Here is a 20,479-nt window from a genome sequence, read left to right on the forward strand (position 1 = left end):
TTTACCAGGCCCGACCCGGCCCAGCCTTGGGAGAGTGTTTCTCTGTAGGGGGGAGGGGCACTCCTTCCCTCCCGGGCGGAAGCGGCGCGCGCCGGCGGGGCAGACTTAGCTTTCGTCCTGGGAACATCTGGAGGAGCTGGGAGGGGCGTGCATCCAGGGCGAACGTGGATTGGCTGCGCTGGAGGAGGGAGGCGGGACCTGAGTGAGAGGCGGAGCTCCCTGGCCCCTTTAAAGCCTTGACATCAAGAGGCGGCCCCAGCACCCCCCTCCTTTGCCCCTCGCCCCTCATCCTCGGCCATGGACCCGGCGGATCCAGCCTGCCCTGGCCCAGCTCAACACCTGATTTCGGTGAGTTGTAGCCTACTTGGGATTTAAAGGGAGGCGAGTGGTAGGGGTCTGTAAGCCTCGGGCTGAGGGTGAGGGTTATAAAGGGTAAGGCTGTCGTGTAAGCCTTGGTTCGGAAGGGGCGGCGCGGCTACCAGCCGGGACCTCGCTGCCTGCCCCTCCCCGCCGCTCTCTCCCCCAGGGGTCCGGCTGGGACTCTGTCCACCCCTACCCCACCCCCTCCCGCCCCCCGCGCCATCCTCGCGCACACTCCGTGGCCCCGGAAGGGAAACTTTCGGGAGAGGGGATGTTCCGGGGGCCGGTCTCCCTCCTTCTTTGAAAGCACTGACCTTGCCCCAGCTGCACACTCCACCCCACCCGCATCCCACCGTTCGGGTGCCGCTTGGCGGTGCCCGGTTGTTGCGGTAGGGGAGGCTCTTCCCTAAGCGCAGGCGCGGGGCAGAGCCCCGGGCTCCTCTTCGCACTTAGTAGTTCCCGTGGCCTGGGGTGGTAGGGCGTGGGGGAGGTGGGAAGAGGCAGAGAGATCCGGGCCTGCAGGAACAACCCATCGGGGTTTTGAGGATCTGCGGTTAGGAGGAGGGCAGCCCGGTGGTCTGAACACTAAAGAGAGACTGAGGGAGGAAAAGGGCTAGGAAGGGAATGGGTCCAGGGCAGCGCCTGCAGAAAAGACTGGGTCCTGGCTGCGGTGCCAGAAGAATGCCGAGAATTTATCTGCCCGACACTCCCCTGGCCTAGCCCGACTAGGAAAGCGGCTGTCCGAACCCCAGTCTCCATCTCCTTATTCTGGGTCCAAGGTGGGATACAGCCCTGGCACTGCCCCAAGGGTACAGAGGGCATTCACCCCACCACAGGCCTGGTTTTCCAAGTGTGTCAGCGCTATCCACTCAGCCTGTCCAGCTCTCCTTTTTAAATGCTCTTTTTCCTGAGGAGCCAGGGTTTTTAAGATGATGAATTCCCTGGCTGTAAGGGCAACTCCTCCTATTCCCTCTCTACTCTTCTGTCTCCAACAGGTCTTCCTGTCTCTAAGCACAATTGTCTGCCAGAGATAGTGGTTGGAAGCAGGTACCTGGGACAGGGTTGGTCCTGAGGGGCAGGCAGTAAAGAGGGGGCCGGTGTCTAACCATTCTGTGGTCAGTACTTTTGAGAATAATGGACATAGCCCAGTTGTCTTGTTGCAGACCCTCTCTTGCAAGACTTTATGCCAGCTGACTCTGAGACTCCTTGTCTGGCAAGAAGTGAGACAAAATTCACTTCCTAAATTGGCCCCTTGTCTCTCTTAGAACAACTTGGGTTATTGTACCTCCTACCTCAGAGGAATACAAGTATTGCTATCTGGGGAAATTCACACATACTTCAACTCTGTTTTTTGGTTGTTCTTTGTTTTTAAAAGATTTTATTTATTTTGAGAGAGAAGGGAGGGAAGGAGAAAGAGAGGGAGAGAAACATCAGTGTGCAGTAGAAACATCGATCAGTTGCCCGTTGCACACCCCACCGCCCAGGCATGTGCTCTGACTAGGAATCAACCAGTGACCTAGTTCGCCGGCTGGTTCCTAGTCCACTGAGCCACATCGGCCAGGGCCCAACTTTGTTTTCAAAGTCTGTGGTCTGTGTGAGGTGGCATGGGCCCTCCATCATCTTTTCTCCCACTCAGGTCTTTGGGAGAGAGTAAGAACCTACAGAGGCAGATGGCCTTGGCTGCAGGGAAGAAGGCTCTTCATAGTAGGCGGGTGAAACCCAACATGCATGAGGACTAGCTGTTGTCACTGTGGACTGAGTCAGAAGCTCTGGTCCCTGAGCTTCCTAGTTTGCTGTGTGACCTTGGCAAGACAGTTTGCCTCTCTGGGCCAGTTTACCCTATCTGTAAAATTGGACCAGTTGGATCAGAGAGCTCTATCACTTCCTTCCACTTTTGATACTGTGTGGTTCCACTGATGAGGGAGAAAGGTCCTCTAGCAGGGTGGCTCAGTTTGGAGTGGTAGGTGTTGGGTGATGTGGTTCTAAATCTCAGTTACTTGAGATTAGAACCTTGGGTGGAAGGGAGTAGACTCCCTTATCCCCCCTAAGAGTAGCCCTTGTCCTGCTCACCCCTGGGGCCTTGGGCTGTGAACTCTCGCAGCCTGGGGTTTGGCCCACACATCAGGGCCTCTGGTGAGACATCCTGGCCTGGTGGGCCCATCTTTGAGTTGGGCCTGTGGGGAGGGGTTGAAAAAGGAAGCAGCCAAAGGCCAGCAAGGTAAGCAGATTCCCAGGAGACAGTTTGCAGCTCAGCTGTTGGGACTTGTTTTAGGATCAGGGCCAGAGAACACAGCACACTCATCTGCCCTCTTATGGGAAGAGGACAAGGAGGGCCCACTGTGTGTGCCCATTCCAGTTCTCACCCTACTCACCTCACCTCTGCACTCACACCACAGCTCCCAGTCAAGGGGCTAAGGAATCTCCCCTGCTGCCCTCACCCAGCCCAGCCAGCCTTCCAGTCCCTGACTTGCCAGCCCAGCAGCTGCAGAGACAGGCTGCCCCTACCCCACCTTTCCCAGCCTCCTTCCCTCGGGGATTAGGGCTTTCTCAGGAGTCAGGCTCCCCAGGTTGGGACTTGCTCTGTAGCCCAAGAGCCAAAGGCCTCCACGTCCTCCTTGTTTGTTTTCATCCTCGGTCTCCCAGGTGCTGAGCGGGATGTCGAAGAAGTAGTAGTTAGGCCCTGGAATTGGTCGGATGTGGGTCCCATTCTCCTGCATTGCTCGTCCCTCTGGTAGCCCCCGTGGGCCCTGCTGCCCATGGGAGTGAAGCTGCAGCAGGAGGTATTTAAGTTACATCCCACGGAAATCTTCCTCACTGCTAGGAGGCCCTGGAAGGGAGAATGGAAGCTCCCACGGAGGTCAGTTTCCCAGCAAGTGGGTAATGGTGGAGTCCCTGTCAGAGTGAAGGATGCAGCTGTTGCTAGGCAGAAGCTGCTGTTCCCTCTTGGGGTGTGGCTGACACCGGCCAGCCAGAGACCTCTTTAGAAACAGGAGAAAAAAGGACTCTTGTTTGGTAGCTGAAGTGGGGTCCAGGGCCCCATCAGTCCTAGGTCACCAGAACTGTATCTCTGAGAACAAATGCTGCTTCCCACCCCGGCTTCCTATGGCTCCTCCCCCAATTCACCGCCACTGTCTGCTGTGACAGTCCTCACCCGAACTTGGCATTCTCCTCCAGCTGCACTCATGGACTGATTGGATTTTCTACACTCAGAGTTTGGGGTTTCTGATTGAACATGCAAATTTATGTAGATCAATCTGGGATTTGCCACCACATCAAAACAACATAGAATCATAGGCTGGAAGGAATCCTAGAGACAGGCTAGTCCAACGCCCTCATGTTTAAAATGGGGAAACTGGAGTCCGGAGGGGAAAGTGATTCATACAGTGGTGAGTGTCAGGCAGGGCTCCTGACTCGGGTCAAGTGTTTTCCACAGAGCCATTCTGCCTCAGTTTTCGCGCAGGAGGCCTGGCTGAATTTAAACGGACAGGGCAGTTCTTGGACCTGAGATTATGGAAAGCTAGGCCCTAGGAGGGGTGGAGTATTATTTCTGGAACCTCCCCCAGGGGCTCTGGTCAGCTGTCTAATATGTAGAAGTAAAACAACTCAAATCCCTTCTAACAACATCCTTAATGCTGTTCCCCAGGCCCTGTTCTGGAAAGTCAGAGGACAAGGTCATTGGTTGCTGCCTGGCTTGGCCCTTACGGTTTTCCTGGCGCTGAGATCGCATCTGTCCCCAGCATCTCTCCCAGGACCAGGCACAGACAGGCTGTGGGTAGATCTGCATAGGCAATGCCTTTACCCTTACATGCTCATGTGAGTCTCTGTGGCTTTCCTCTGTGGCCACCAAAGGAAAGGTCTTTGGTGCTTTATGACTCTTTGCCCACCCTCCCCTACCCTCTTGGAGGGCACAGGCCAGCTGGGCCTCCTCTGCAGTTTACTGCAGTGTGATCAGCCCAAACAGGCCTTGCTGTAGGATCTCATTATTCTGAGATCAGTGCCAAAGATGGAAGGGGGCTGCAGAGATGGGCTCAGGTTCCCAAGAAGCAGTTTCCCTACTTCTTGTTGGGTTCTTGATCTGATCCACCCATCCAGCTGCAGGATGCCCCCAGTCCCGCTTTATCATGCCTGTGGCATGGGTGGTTTGGAGGGCTAAGCCCTTACTCACCCTATGGTGTCTGCTCACATTGCAGATGGCAGAGATGCTCCAAGCAGCTTTCGGCCTGCTTTGGAGAACTTTGGGAGGATGGGGTGCATGGGCTCAAGATCAGAGGCCCTGGCTCCCAGCCAGGGCCACCACCAAGCCCTGCTGTAGCCTGGGCTGCACACATTTGGGGTCTTCCCTCACCTCCCCAAACCCAGATCATGCTCACTCTGGAAGGAGTACCTTATCTTCAGTGTGCTCTCAAAACACAACAGCTGAGGGGCTGGCACCTTTGTTCCTTCACTGCCGAGGGGCCCTGATGCTTGCAGCTTCAGCCCTGTGTGAGGGGAAATCCTTCTCCCTGGGCCTCAGTTTCCCAGGCTGTGCTGATGGATTAATAACACATCATCATTTGGGTGTGGCACCTGCTTGATAATTACCGTTTTCCCAGCTCTGGGAGTTACACAGATGAAAGAGGCCTGAGAAGGCCAGGCTGTTATTAAGGTGAATTATCATTGCTGTTATTACTGATTTCTAAAAATCCACCAGCCTCTGAGAAGAGCCCAGTCAGGCACAGCTCTCTAAACCTTATATTTGGTCCTTAGCTCTGGGAATTCTTCAGTCCTCAAGAAGGTGTTTTGTTTTGTTTTGTTTTTTTAATGTATAGATATTTTTGAAGGAGAGACTATCCTACTCATGCAGCTCATGCTTTGCCTGCAAGGCTCGTGTGCTAGATGCTGCTGGGGGTGTCGGTCTGCCCTCCTCAGTTGTCCCTCCCTAAAGGCCCTCTGGGTAGGGGAATAATGAGGCTTTTCCTAAACAGGACTATGAGGGTCCCTGGAACTCCTGGGGTGTGGCCCTGGGCTTCTCAGCAGCTGTAGTTCCCAGGGGCTATTCACTTGACCCCCAGCTAGCTTGAGTGGGGGCTGTAATTGGCCTTTTTGTGTGAGGATCTGTTGAGACACCCCCAGAACCTGCCTGCAACGGCCCCAGCCCTGTTCAGGAGTCAGGCCCCAAACGTTACCCAACTTTACCCCGACCTGCCCCAAACTGTCCAACTGCCCCTGCCCTTGGCCAGACCCTATTAACCCCCTCCCAAGAATCTAAAATGAACTCCTTTCTTTTTTAGAGGGAGGGGAAGGGAGAAAGACATAGAGGGAAAGAAACATCAATGTGTGGTTGCCTCTCACGTGGCCCCCACTGGGAACTGGCCTGCAACCCAGGCATGTGCCCTGACGGGGAATCGGACCTGCGACCTTTTGTTTCACAGCCCGTGCTCAATCCACTGAGCTACACCAGCCAGATCTAGAATGAACTCTTAATCTCATCAGAGATGGCCCTGATCAACTTGTGAATAGTTTGGTGCCACACCACAGTCGGGGGCCTCTCTTCTAACCCAAGGAGAAATTTCTGGGAAGAAAGGGAGTGGAGACAATGGCATCTCTTAGCCAGAGCCCCCCACTCACCTGGCCGGACCTTCTTTTACCCCGTTCTGTTCCAGGGGCCTGGTTCCTACTGTCTAATAGGGGAAGAGAAGAGATGGCCCCAGCCGGGGGGCTTTAGAAATCACCCGCTCATATGGTTATTCCTTCTAATGTTTTTAAGAAGTTTGATGTTATTATTTAACTACACTTTTTTACCTAGTGCAGAAATCGGAACGAGACAACAAGCCATACCCTGAGAAATCTTGCTGCCACCTCCCCTCTCTTCTCCCTCCGTAATCACTTACTAGTTCCTTACCCTCTCTCTCCCTCAAGAGTTTCTTTACACAAAAACAAATACAAATGTGTGTTCTTTTTCTCTTTTTACCTAAAAGATAGTATATAGCATATGCCGTCTTCTTCTGTCGCTTTACCTGTTGCCAATATACGGGCGTGCATAGATTTCTCCTGGCACCTCTGTCTGCTTCTGACCTTTATCACTCACCCTGTGGTCCCCAGTTGACCCCAGGCCACGAGCAGGGTTCGTTCGTCTTCACTCATTGAATTTCACTCAGATTCGGGGGTTAAGCCAAAAGCAGCCCAAGAGGTTCTCGAGCAGTAGTCAGCCCATGCATGCAGTCAGCACTTCACCACGTGCTGGGTGCCATGCTGGACTCTGGAGGTAAAATGTTCATCAACAAAGGCCCACATTAATCAAATAATTGAACAGTTACAGAATTACAGCTGTGATGAAGTCTGCAAAGAAAGGATATAGCACTGTAAGAGTGAGTAATCAAACCTGGCCCCCTTGGTGTGGGGTGGGGGTGAAGCAGGCCAGGAGCCTGGGCCCAGAACTGCAGATAGGGTACCACGTGACCTGGAATGCTGGGTCTCAACTTCAGTGGCTGCTCTTCTCCCACTTCCCCTGGTCTGTGCCCCTGAGTTTTATTGTGTCCAAGACGTGAAACCCCCTTCTCCGCCAGATGGTGTTGATAATGCCTCCTCCCCACCCCTGCCCTAGCTCTCTCTTTCCCCAGCCATGGGCCTTCCTTTCCACTGTAGGCTGAGGGGAAGTTGGGGGCTGTTTGCTTCTTACTTCCTCTGTAGACAGCACCTCACTTCCTGTCCCGGGAGCTAGGAGAAGGTTAAAGCTCTTGGCTCTGCGGTCCCTTCCTCTCCACTACCCCACCCTCTGCTTTCCTGGGAAGACTGTAGGCCCATAGGAGGAAGACGACATCAAAGCCAATGACTGCTCCCCAAAGGCCCTGCCGAGCTCCTCACTCCCACCCCTACCCCACACAAGGAGACCTGCCTTTGCAGCTGCAATTCTTTTCCAGACATGATCTCATCCTTTTCTTCTGTGCCCTGCAGGGAGAGAGGAGTCAGAGCTCACCCCGTTTTACAGATAGGAACGCTGAGGCCTAGAGGGTTTCTAGGCTTCACCTAGGGTCATGCGTGTGGCCGAGCCTAAGCTGGAACCAGGAAGCCTGTTCCCATTCGTGGACACAAAGGAGAAGAGAGCCCAGTGGAGGCTTGTGGGCAAACTAGAGCTACTTTCTCCTCCCAAAGCAGAGCTGGCAGCATAGGAGGTCGCTTCTGGGCTCTGGTCAGATGATGCCCACGAGTCAACCATGAGGGCCTGGACACAGGAGGCTGTTGGCCGGCCGCAGCCTGTTTCCTTTGGAGAAAGAGGCCAGGATATGAAGCTTGAGGGAGCGAGCACTGGGGGCTGAGTGTGGGGGGTGGGGACATGGGCCCAGCTCCCCTGGGCCTGCTGGTACCACCTGAGAGCCAATGGGCTATGCAGCCTCCCAGACCCTTTTTCTTTTGGGGTCTGCGAGCAGATAGCTGACATTCCAGTAGTCAGCTCTGCTGCTGCCTCCAGGAGCCTCTCTGCCTCTGGTCCTCCTGTGGGACCCAGTTTATGTCTCTGGTTACACCCCGGGTGTTGCAAAGATGCTGACTGTCCTATTCAGTCAGGGGGTAGGAGAGGACTTTCCTAGGCCAGGGGACCAGGAAACACTCACCTTCAGATGCCCTTTGATCCAGCTTCACTGAGTCATTCCGCTTCCATTTACATCCAGAGGTTTCTGCCTCCTATTTCTGTTTATGCTTTTTCTTCTAACTGGATGACCTCTTTCCCTCTTCCTTATACATAAGTGCTACCCACATCTATAAAGGCTCAGTTTACTTGATGCCTCAAATTCTGAAAAACTCTTAAAGTTTCAGCTTAACATTTCTCTCCTGATTTCTAAAGTTCTCCAAGACTTATCACGTGGAACTTCTTTCACAGTCCAGTTATTTGCCCTGCCTGGCTTATGTTCCTGCTGACTCAAAGCTCCAAGGAGCCTAAGAGCTGACCCATCTCTGAACTGTGCCCTAGGACCCAGCATGTGCCTCATACTGAGTGATGTGTCCGGAAATATCCTGAGACTGACTAAATTAGTCTCATTTGCCAGAGGGAGTCACCGAGGCCTGGGAATGGGTTGAGAGCTTGGAAAAGGTCATATGAATGTCAGGGACAAATCTGAAAATGTCCCTTGTTCACTTTTCAGGGTGGTCTGTCAGGGGACCCTCAGAGCCATTTGCGTAGGAGACAGCTGGGGGGTCTTTCAGGGAACCTGATGAGCCATCGTACGTTCTCACCTGTCTTTTCTTTCTGGTCTTTTTCTGTCTGGAATGAAACAGATCCTCGGGTTCAGGGCCTCACTGACAGGAGCGGTGTCCTGGCAGAGAGTGTGGAGGGAGACAGAGATGTAGTCAGGATCCCCCCTCGGGGAGGCCCCCTCTGACAGCATGGCGAGTCCCTCCTCCTCTCAGGGGAGAACTAGAGGACAGAACGAACTGCAGTTTGAAATACTGACCCGCAGGAGGCACTTTAAGAAGATAGACGGATGTGGGCTCTGTTGGGTCCAGGTCCGCTTTTCAGCTCACCAGCCAGGGCAGGGCCATCACAGTCCTGCTAAGGGCTTTGCTCTGTCACCGGCGCAGTAGGAGGTCATGGGAAGATTTGAAGAGGGAGGGACACAGTCAGATTTGCAGTTTTAGAAAGAAGATTGCCCTGGTAAAGCCCCAGTAAAGTGACTGCGGCCCTGGTGGGGAGCTCAGTTCACTGGAGCATTGTCTCCATACACCTAGGCTGCAGGTTCGGTCCCTGGTCAGGGCACACACAAGAATCAACCAATGAATGCATCAGTAAGTGGAACAATAAATCGATGTTTCTCTTTCTCGTTCACTCTGTCCCTCCCTTTCTCTAAAAATAAATTTAAAAAGAAGCAGTTGTGGCAGGAGAAATCCAGGATAAGTCTAGAACACCTTACGGTGCCAGAAAGCGAGCAAATGGTAAAAAATAATCTTTTTGACATAGAGATTGGAGAAGTGTTGAAAGGAGGCTATAGGAGCTAACCTGAAAGAATCCTCATTGGCCAGAGCTGAAATTGAGGCAGTGAAGTAAGTGATGACCCTATTGACTTTTAATCCGAAGATTAAAATGAATGTCCATGAGCTCACACTAGTACAAATATGTAATTAAGTAAATAAATGGGAGTGAAGGGACAGCTCTTCCTTACAGAAAGCTCCCAGTTAGTAAATGTACAAGGAAGGAAGGAAATGGAAAGTCATCATTAGAACACTGTAGCACATGTTGCAAGTAAGGTCCACTGAAAATTTAAGCAGAAATGGCTGTTTGCATGGTCACAAAATATTGCTCCCCAAATATGTATTAATTATAAAAGAAAAAAATAGTAACTCCACACGGAGAAACCCCCTAGGAGACACTACTAACCAAGTGATCAAGGTCAACGCCATGCATAACCCCTGATATAACGCACTGAGAAGGGCGTATCACCTTCGTGGTATTCTTTTCAAACATTCATAACCTCAGTCTAATTGGAAAAAACATCAGACAAACCCACATTAGGGAACGTTCTCTAAAATAAAGTCTGTGGTTTCACTTTTAGAAATTGTTCTGCTAAAGAAGATGTAGAAGAGTGAGAACATGCTGCTATGTCTGTTTTTAAAAAAATAAAATATGCGCACGCACACTAATAGCACACACGGAAACAGAGGTGGGAGATGGGCCGGGGCCGGGGAAGGACCAAGGTAGACGAGGGAAAGTCATCCAGAAAGTGGAACGACAACCTACAGAACGGGGGACGTATTTGCAGGTGATATATCTGATCAGGGACTTCTGTTCAGAATATAGAATGTCCGTGATAAAAAGATACATAATCCAATTTAAAAATGAGCAAAGGATCTAAATAGACATTTCTCCAGGAAAGATATACAAATAGCCAATAGGCACGTGGAGAGATGCTCCATCCACACTGGAAATGGAAATCAAAACCTTGGTGAGACACCACTTCACACTCACTGAAATGCGAGTCAGGAAATCAGACAATAACAAGCAGTGACGATGTGGAGAAATTGGAACTCTCACATACTGTTGGTGGAATAGGAAAATGGTGTATCTATTTGGAATATAGTTTGACAGTTCCTCAAAAAGTTAAACCTAAAGTTGCAATATGACCCCGCAGTTCCACTCCTAGGTACATTCTCAAGAGAAGTGAAAAACACACATCCACACAAAACCGTGTATGTAAATGCTCAAGGCAGCATTATGGATAGCAGCCAGAGAGTGGACACAGCCAGATGGGCAAACCAACTGTGGCATAGTCGTATGATGGGGTATCATTCGACCATAAAAAAGGAATGAAGTGAAAGAAGCCAGTTACAAAAGACCACTTCTGAATCTATTCGTGTGAAATGTCCAAAACAGGGAACTATAGATTAGTGACAGAAAATAGAAAATAGATTAGTGGTTGCCTGCGGTTGGGGGAGAGGACACTGTCTAAAGTGCAGTGAAATGTTCTGAGATCTGCTGGTCATGATTGCGTGTACCTGTGGATGTACTGCTGTAAACCACTGAACTGTTTGCTTTAAATGGCTTAGTTGTGTGGGATGTGAACTGTGTCTCAAAGCTATAAAAAAAAAGAGTCTAAGAAGCCATGGCCACCAGAGGTGCTTGTGCCCAAGAAGCTCAGGGGACTAAAAACTACTGCCCACGTAGCATCATGGCAGTCGCTGCTGAAGTTGGACCAGACTGAGGACAAGTGAGAAAGGAGGATGGGTCTTTTTGTTGTCTTTTGATTTTGAGAAGTCTGGCTGTGAGAGACAGAAGAGGGCAGAGTCTGGAGAAATGTCAGGGGCAATTATTAAGATGAAAGACACCCAAGCGGTTTTAAAGGTAGATGGGAAAGTGCCCTCCAGAACACAGGTGGCAAACACAAGGCCCGTGGGCCAAATCAGGCCCTCCACCTTGTTTCTACCAGGTGGTGCGCGGAGCTCTCGCTTACGTGTTAAGGAGCAGTTACATTTATATGGTCCTAAAATTACATTCAGCCCTTTGAAGCCAGCAGTGAGGGTGATGTGGCCCCCAGAGAAGATGAGTTTGACACCCTTGCTCCAGGAGGTGGTTACTGAAGACACACACGGGCAGCGTCTGGGGCGGGAAGGACTGCTCGCCTGGGAAGAGGGCAGCCCGTCTGCTCTAACTGGAGGTGATGTGGAGATGTTGACGACACTGGGAGGCTGGTGGCAGGAGACTTGATGGATTTTCCCTCTGCTGGCTTTCGTCGCAAAGGATGGATACACCAAAGGGAAACGAGAGGTGGTAAGCCAGGAGCTGGTGGAGCAGTCACGTCAGAGAGTGAGAGAGCGCCTCTAACAGGAAGCCTTGTAAGAGTGCCCGGCAGAGCAGGACTGGCCATCTGACTGAGACAGCTTTCCTTGAGTGAGGAAAAAGTGAGATAGTGTGAATAAAAGCCTGGGGACAGGAGTGCATGTCAGTTCCTGTCCCTACCCCCAAGCCTCTAGAGTCTGGAAAGAAGCACAGACTTGGAATGCTGAAGTCCAGAGTCTTCTAGACTCCAGAGATCTACAGCTGCACTGCGTGGCACAGCAGTGCCCGGTAACCGCCGACTGCGTGTGGCCATCGGATTTGAAATTCAGTTCCTCCGTTGGACTGGCCACATTTCAGGTGCTCGGTAGCCACATGTGATTAGTGGCCACGACACTGAATAGTACAGAGTAAATATTTTCGTTATCACAAAAGTCCTACTGGACCACATGTTCTAGAAAAGTGATTCTCCAACTGTTTGACCTGAGGGCACCTCCATCCCAGTGGTTTTCAGCCTTTTCATCTCACCGCACACATAAGCTAACGACTAAAACTCTGTGGTGCACCAAACACTGTATTGTTGTTTATCTAACAAAAACATGGGTATGCGTTTGATTCATTCACACTGGCCAGCTATTGTTGTGTTGGCTGTTGTCATTTTTTATTTGACAATCGAAGGGAAAAGTTCAGGTGTTACGTGTTGTAAAAATTCTTGCGGCACACCAGTTAGAAATGGCTGTTCTATAATGCATTTTATGAGAAATAATTATATATTTTCCAAAACAAAAAAAAATAGTAAAAGAATAGCATTGTTCTTCATTTTTGCAAACCTGTCATATCTGACTTAATAGAAGGCAGCTGGGTTCTCAATATCTATTCTCTATTCAGTCTTTTGTGATATCAAATATCACAGTCTTTGGAAAGGGCTACTATGTACTTCTATGAGTAAAAAAGGCAAGTAATGTCTTAGTCATGTTTTGAACATAGTTTTGACCCTGTGGATTCCTTGAAAGGGCTCCAGGGTCCTGGACCATGCTTCGAGACTCACTGTTCTAGAAGGACCCTTGCGTGGTGTGAAGGAGCTTGTCCCTGAGGAACTGTGATTTGCCTGAAGTCACACAGCAAGTAAATCAAAGTGTTGGGACCAGACTAAATCTTCTGCCTCCTGGTCTTAGGCTTTTTCCAGTTCCCTTGGCTGGGCTGGCATGGGCCCCCTGGGCTTCGGGCTGCTTGGCTGCAGAGCCCCTGGCATGTGGCCCTATAAATAAACCCATTGTGTCTGTGTGGAGCCCCTTCCTCTCCCCACCCCTAGCAGCTGCTTTTCTGTTGTTGGCTTGTGCTGTGGACCGGGAACACGAGGGTCCCAGGGAGGAGGTCAGCCCCTGGGCCCCCAGCATGACTGCCCACCCTCATACCCTGCCTGGAAGGGCAGGTGACCGATCCCACCATCAGTGCAAAGAACCCACACCGTAGTGTGGAGGCCTTTGGAGTGGCTGTGAAGAGGAAATTAGAAGAGGGATTCAGGGGGCCCCCGTCCCATGGACAAGTGCCCCTCAGAAAGGCTATTGTGTCTTAGGACCAGTTGTCAGGAAGAGGGAAGGAAATTCTTGTCTTCTCTCCCTGAGTGAGGAGGAGACCTGTTAGAATTCTTAGGGTTAAAAAATGCTTTAGGCTAGAGGTGGCCACTTTCAGGCCTCTGTCCTTATATTCCTCCCCTTACCCCAAGGCAGCCCGGGCTGACCTGGCTGGGGAGGAGTATTTGCTGTGGGTGTAGAAGTTGCTGTTTACAAGTGGACTCTTGGGTGTGACAGGGATTCCAGAAAGCAGCTGGGGGGGTGGGGGGAGCAGAGGGGGAAGCCGTTGGTGTTATGGATGATTCTGTTATTAAAGAGAGCTTCTCCGTCTCTGCCTTCCTGCAGCTGCCCACCCCTCCCCCACCTCCTGTCCCTGGCTTCTCTCCCTAGAGGACTCTGGGGGGAACAGCTGGTGAGTGAGGGGCTCACCAGGGCCCCAAGGCTTTGGCGAAGGGCCCAGCTTAGGGAGCATGGAGGACAGGCTTGCTGCCACTTCTCTGGCCCTTCCTCCCTGGCCTGGGCTTGCATTCAGCCTGTGCCCTTGTGGAGGGAGTGGGGGCTGCAGCCCTGACTCCTTTGATCTGGCTGCCTGAAAGGCCAAGATGGATCTCTTTTGAAGCCCTGGAAGCCCCTGTTGCCTCCTGGCTTTAAAGGGGCAGTGGCTGCCCTGGCCGGTGTGGCCCAGTGGATTGAGTTCCAGCCTGCAAACCAAAGGATCGCAGGTTTGATTCCTGATCAGGGCACAGGTCTGGGTTGTGGGCCAGGTCCCCAGTTCAGGGGTGGCATGCAGCCGATGAATGTTTCTATCGCACATCAATGTTTCTCTCCCTTTCTTTCTCCTCCGTCCCCCTCTCTCTGAAAATAATAAATAAAAAAGGGGCAATGGGTAGTTGGGCCATGACTGACTAGTTTGAAGAGATAGTGGTCACCAAGATTCACTGTGCAATTGGGCTCACCCAGCCGCGTCCCCAGGCCAGGGATGATCCACCCCCGCCCGACACAAGCAGCTGTTCCCCCTTCCCTGTCCCTGGCTGTGTGCAAACTGCCCTCACCCCCCAAGGACTGCCCAGAAAGGCGCTCTTCCTCTCCCTCCCTCCTCTCAGCACTGAGGTCACCTCCCTCTGAATCAGGCCTTTGTGGGAGGCAGGACTGCCCATTGGTTGGCAGTTCTGGCGGGAGAAGCAACCAGTTCAAGTTAGAGCTTCTGCCCTCTACAGCTTCATCTCTACCCGACCTAGCTGGCCTCCTGTGTTCCAGACCCAACATCCAGCATCCAGGGTGTATACTGGGACCACTGGAGGAATGTTTGAAACCAGGGCCATCCTGAAAACCCAGGCTGGGGGTTTCCCTGGCCACAGGTCAGGATGAACACAAGCTGTGAGTAGTTGTGGGCCTGGGAGAAGGCGGAGGGTGCTCGGCCCCTGGGGCAGGGGGCCCCCAGTGGCACTCAGCAGGGACAGCCACTGGGGAATTAACCTGTGTTGGGATTTTTTCTCATGAGATTTAGGCTGAAAACCCAGACTCTGAAGGGCCTAATTAGGCTGATTGGGAGCTGGAGGTGGTAGTATCTCTCTGGATCTTAATATTTCCCAGAGGATACAAAGATACAAAGATACAGGAAGTTTTCCTAACACCACAGAAATCTTGAACTCAAATTCTGGTCTGACTCATAGCGTGAGCCCCTCCCCACCACTGAGTTCAAATGTAGGCCTCTTCCCTGTGACTCTTAACAACCCTGGCCAAAAGCTTCCTGCCCTTTCCTTGTGGCCCTGCAAACACAGAGAAGGACGCTCATCCTGAGTTGGCCTGAGCACCTTGGCCAACGGCAGCAAACGTCTCCCCCAAAGTGGGGGTGAGTCACAGGCTGCCTGCAGTCGACATTTTCAGAGCCTCTCCTAGTCCCAGCCCGGGGAACAGACACACGTGGCAGGGCCATTGCTCTTGGGTGGCTTGTTGCTTGGAGGCAATCTCCCAGGTCACAGTGGGACTCAGGCCTCCCTGCCCTGAGACCCTCAGTGGGTAAGATTAGAGGGTGGCATGGTTGGCTCTGAGGGGTGTGTTGGGTCCCCACACTTCTTGACACACAAAAGCACATGTACATAACCCACAGCCAGCCCCCACATTAGGGGCCTCGAATCTGTGCTGGCTGCTCACTTTGTTTGTTGTTTCTTTGTTGGCTGTGTAGGTAGGGTGCTTCATTCTCCAGCGTGAAAATGCTCAGGTAGATTGGGCTCAGGCCAGTGACCCCTCATGTACAGAATGAATAAAATGGGTCTCTGAGAGATCTGGTTTGCCCGCCGTGGGAAGGGAGCTGGGGAGGATGGCAGTGGGCATTTCAACCAGGGGTGTGTTCAGTCCTGAGCTCCTTCTGTGTGGAATGCAGGGAGATAAGGCAGCTCTCAAGACCGTCACTTCTCGGCAGGGGATGCCTGCCAGGCTCAGAGGGTCTTGCCGATGGACATCTGATCTCTCCCGAGCCAGGCAGGAGCCCCTGACCAGTGAAGCCCCAGGGCCTGGATCTAATTCTGAATGTCTGCAACTGCGTCTTCGTGCCCCTCTGGTGCCGCTGCACCTCCCCTAGTTCAGGGTCTCGGTTCAGGGGCTGGGAGGAGTAGCCGGCTGGGCCTGTACTGGTTTTGTCCTGCTCTTCCTCAGGCTCCTCACTGCTCCAATCCCCAGTGCCTTCTGTAGGGCCCTGGTCCGGCCCTAGTTTCTCGGGCTGGTTCGGGGAGACACATTCGGGGCTCAGGGTGTCTCCCCCTAGTACAACCGCTGCTCGGGGCAAGGGCTGCGCAGAGCCTCAGGCTGAACCCTGTATTTATGGTTTTAGGAAAAGTTATTCTCTTAAACCTCCTCCATCCTTAGTTCACTTTCTATTGTGTGAAGGACACAAGACTTGGGTGTCCACAGTTTCAGCTTTATTCTTTCCTGGCCCCTGGACACTGCCCTATTCATCCCACCCCTGTCCATCACCTGCCCAACTTTATTCTTTTTTTTTTCATTTTTTAAAAAATATATTTTATTGATTATACCATTACAGTTGTTCTATTCCCCCCCTTCATTCCCCTCCACCCGCACACCCCCTCCCCCACCATTCCCCCCCTTAGTTTATAACCACGTGTCTCAAGTTCTTTAGATTCTATATTTCCCCTACTATTCTCACCCTCCCCCCTATCTATTTTCTACCTACTGTCTATGCTATTTTCTGTGCCTTCTCCTCCCTTCTCCTCCTCTCACTCCCCTGTTGCTGACCCTCCATGTGTTCTTCATTTCTATGGTTCCACTCCTGATCTAGCTGTCCTCTTGGTTTGCTTTTGTTTTAGGTGTGGTTGTTAATAACTGTGAGTTTGCTGTCCTTTCACTGTTAACATTTTTCATCTTCTTTTTCTTATATAAGTCCCTTTAGCATTTCATATAATAAGGGCTTGGTGATGATGAACTCCTTGAACTTGACCTTATCTAAGAAGCACTTTATCTGTCCTTCCATCCTAAATGAAAGTTTTGCTGGATAAAGCAATCTTGGCTATAGATCTTTGGATTTCATGACTTGGAATACTTCTTTCCAGCCCCTTCTTGCCTGTAAGGTTTCTTTTGAGAAATCGCTGACAGTCTGATGGGAACACCTTTGTAGGTGACTGTCCCCTTATCTCTTGCTGCTTCTAGGATTCTCTCCTTCACTTTCATCTTGGATAATGTAATTATGATGTGCCTTGGTGTGTTCCTTCCTGGGTCCAACTTCTTTGGGACTCTCTGAGCTTCCTGGATTTCCTGGAAGTCTATGTCCTTTGCCAGACTGGGGAAGTTCTCCTTTATTATTTGTTCAAATAAGTGTTCCACTTGTGGCTGTTTCTTTCCCCCTTCTGGTACCCCTATAATCCGGATGTTGGAACGTTTAAAGATGTCCTGGAGGTTCCTAAGCCTCTCCTCATTTTTTTGAATTCTCATTTCTTCATTCCTTTCTGGTCGGATGTTTCGTTCTTCCTTCTGGTCCATTCCATTGATTTGAGTCCCAGGTTCCTTTCCATCGCTATTGGTTTCCTGGACATCTCCCTTCATTTCAATTAGTTTAGCCTTCATATGTTCCTCTAATTTGTGGCTATAATCAACCAGTTCTGTTAGCATCCTGATAAACTGCTTTGAATTGTGCTTCTGAGAGGCTGGCAATTTCTCGGTTGCTGAGAGTTATCGGCTCTGGGACTTTGAGTTCTTCTTGCGGCAACTTTCAGGCTGTTCATTCCTGTTCCGTAGCAGGATTGGAGCCCTAAGGTGTTCACTACAGCAGGGCAACTAAGTCGCTGGGTTGTGATGTTGTATGTGGGGGCGGGGTCAACAAGGAACTATGGCGTCCCGTCTGCTGCCTCCCACTGTGGCTCCCACAGGTGCTGCAGTTGCCACTGTCACCAGGTCCGAACGTTTCGTCCCATTGCACGTGAGTGTGCCACTGCCGTCAGCCCTCGCCCCCTGGGGCCTGCGTGGTCCATCTCACTGTGCGCGAATGTGGGACCATGGTCAGTCTGCCCCACACCCTGACTGGCTATGGGCTGCCTGCCCTAGGTCGGGGGATCTGTCCTGCCCGACCCAGCTCCGCTGCTGGCTCCGCCCCTCTTACCGTCCCTGTTGAACAGTTAGTGGTTGTCGGACTTCCGTATAATTCAATTTTCTGTTTTTTGCTGTGTCTTTGTTCTCCAAACCTTTGTTGTGTTCAAACTTGGTTGTGGGAGAAGGCACAGTGTTTCCACCTATGCCTCCATCTTGGCGGAAGTCCCCAACTTTATTCTTCACAATCCCCAGCACTGCCGCCCCCGTCCTAACCCGTCTGTTCCCTGGGAGTGTCTACTGGGGAAGTAAATGGGGGGAGGATTGAGGGGAAGCTAGCGTTGGATGGGGCCAGGTGTCTCCCAGAGCAGGGGCCCTGCCGGTGGGACCCAGTGGGAATGGTGCAGAGATGAGTGTTGGGGGCAGGAACTGGCCCAATGGTGGGGGTAACCCAAGGCCTTTTTTTTAAAGATTGTATTTATTTGTTTTTAGAGAAAGGGGAAGGGAGGGAGAAAGAGAGGGAGAGAAACATCACATATAAGAGATACATCAGTTGGTTGCCTCTTGCACGTCCCCACCTGGGAAACCCGGCCCACAGCCCAGGGCTGCGCCCTGACTGGGAGTCAAACCAGCGACCTTTCAGTTTGCTCAATCCACTGGGCCATACCAGCCAGGGCCTGGTTTTGGTTTTAACCTATTTGTATCTGTGGGAAGGAGGATATGTCCTGAAACCTGAATTTTTTTTAGAATTTTTTCTCAGGCCTGTCCATTTCTAAATATATCAAACATAATAATGTTATAAGCAAATGATGTTATACTAAATACATCTTTATGTTGTTAAAATAACAAAGGACTTTACTTGTAGTAGAGTGTTAACAGTAAATATTACATGGTTTTTCCCTTTTCCTTCGTTTTCAGGAGCCCCCCTCACACCACTGCACACATGCTCACCCTCTCACTCAGGGAGACAAGTTCTCCCATCCGCCATTGCCCCTCTTTCTAGAGTGTCGGGCAGAGAGCAGTGAAGGCTGAGTTGGCGGAAAGAGGGTTGGAGAGGAGGAGCCCCCCAAGGACAGGGTGGATTGGGCAGCACCCTCAGATCTTCAGGTGCCCCTAAGTGGGCACCGCAGGGTGAGGAGCCTGGGACTCAGGGCCCGCCTGCCCGTGAGTGGACCAGAAGTGGGGGAGGTAGCAGCAGCCTCCATGGCAAGACTTTGTGCTGTGCCTGCGTCAGGAGGTGATAACACGAAAATCTGCATTTACTGAGTTCACACGTGAAGCTCTGCATGTTATCTCATTTCATCCTCCAATAGCCCTTTCTGCATAGTAGTCTTTGTTTTTTTAATCTCCACCTGATGATACGCTTATTGATTTTAGGGAGAGGGAGGGAGAGAGAAGAAGGAACATTGCTATAAGAGAGAAACATAGATCAGTTGCCTCCCACACGTGCCCTGACCCAGGATTGAACTCGAAACCTTTCGGTGTATGGGACGATGCTGAGCCACTGGCAAGGGCTCTGCATAGTATTTTTATCCCCATTATATAGGTGAGGAAACACATCTTGTAGAGTCAGGATTCTAACCCAGATCTGTTTAACTGAGATGTTCTGGGAGCCCTGGGGCTGCACAGAGCTCCCTGAATATAAGGAGCTTCCGGTACAACCTGTGTCCAGAGCAGCCACGTCAGGGCAGGCGAGGTCCAGGCCAGTGCAGTGTGCTCTGTGGACCGGCCATGGGGTTGGGCCCCGTCTTCTGCCTCTGGAGCCTGCTTCCTCCCCAGGCTGGTGCTCCCCTGACAGGGTAGGTGGGAGACTCGAATGGGATGGTGCATGAGAAAGTACCGAGGCTCGGGAACACTTGGGGAATGCGAGCGTAGCCCTCTGTTCCTTGGTTTCCTCATCTCAGACACAGGTGTCCATAGTAGCGTCTCACTCCCTTTGTTGGTAGTGAGGCTTGAAGAAGACTTGGGTTGCGGAGGGGCTGCCAGGCACCACGTACTGCTGCTCTTTTCCACCGGGTGTCTGAGTGATCCCTGGCCCAGTGCTGGGACCTCTGCGCTGGCTCTTCCTCTACCCAGAATGCTTTTTCCATCCTGGGATTTCATCTGGACTTCATTCAGGTCTCTGCTGAACTGTCACCTCCCAGTGCCTTTGCAGGACCCCACATATGTTCCTTGGTTTATCTGTGTATTGTGTGCCCCCCTCCTGCCCCAGTAGAATGGAAGTTTCATAAAGGCAGGGCTCTCGCTGGCTTGTTCATCCCAGTGGCCCAGCGGCTAACACACAGCAAAAGCTCAATCCAGGCTTGTGGAATGCGCAGCTGACACCTCCCTCCGTTCCTCCACAGGCAAGGTGACCATTCTGGCTGTTAGAGTGAGTGTGCCCGCCTGGCTGAGGGGGCAGACACAGGTGAGGGGCTCTGGTGACTGGAGGAGGGAGGCTGGGGGTGGGAGAGGCGCCCCTATGCCCCACCGGGGAGGGCGGAGGAGAGAGCATTCAGATGCCTGTGACGAGCTGCCGAGGGCCTCTCTTCCTTGGTCCCAAAATGCTAAACTCCTTTTGTGGGAGCTTCGATTGGGGCAGGGAGGCGAGTCAGTCGGCTGTGGATCAGGGCCTCCACCCTTCTACATTAGGAAGGGTTTCCCGTCTACGGGAAATTTCCACAGTAATTTGCAGAAGAAGGAAATGAGCACTTTCCTGAGCACAATTCCTCTGGCAGAGAAATTGAAGCTCTAATGGAAGATGAGGCCTAGTCAGGACAGCCAGTAACCT

General features: G+C 51.8%; 1 protein-coding gene across 2 annotated transcripts in view; it reads left to right on the top strand.

Moving 5' to 3' along the window:
* The first annotated feature begins 228 nt into the window (after positions 1 to 228).
* Positions 229 to 20,479, top strand: part of NCKAP5L (NCK associated protein 5 like) — a 32,771-nt gene continuing 12,520 nt past the window's right edge. Inside the window, exons 1-2 of one of the 2 annotated variants that reach the window (XM_037030948.1) lie at positions 229 to 348; positions 20,055 to 20,116. Coding sequence is in view for 1 of the 2 variants with exons in the window: in XM_037030947.1 (XP_036886842.1) it covers positions 14,538 to 14,550; positions 20,055 to 20,116 (75 nt within the window). In the remaining variant the exon portion in view is untranslated. Of the gene's footprint in view, positions 349 to 14,320; positions 14,551 to 20,054; positions 20,117 to 20,479 lie in introns of those variants that run through there. The other variant, XM_037030947.1, reaches the window with a different exon arrangement.

The sequence above is a fragment of the Sturnira hondurensis genome, unplaced genomic scaffold, assembly GCF_014824575.4.
Source record: "Sturnira hondurensis isolate 20B ecotype Veracruz unplaced genomic scaffold, ASM1482457v3 Scaffold0020903, whole genome shotgun sequence".
NCBI classification, from domain to species: Eukaryota; Metazoa; Chordata; class Mammalia; order Chiroptera; family Phyllostomidae; genus Sturnira; species Sturnira hondurensis.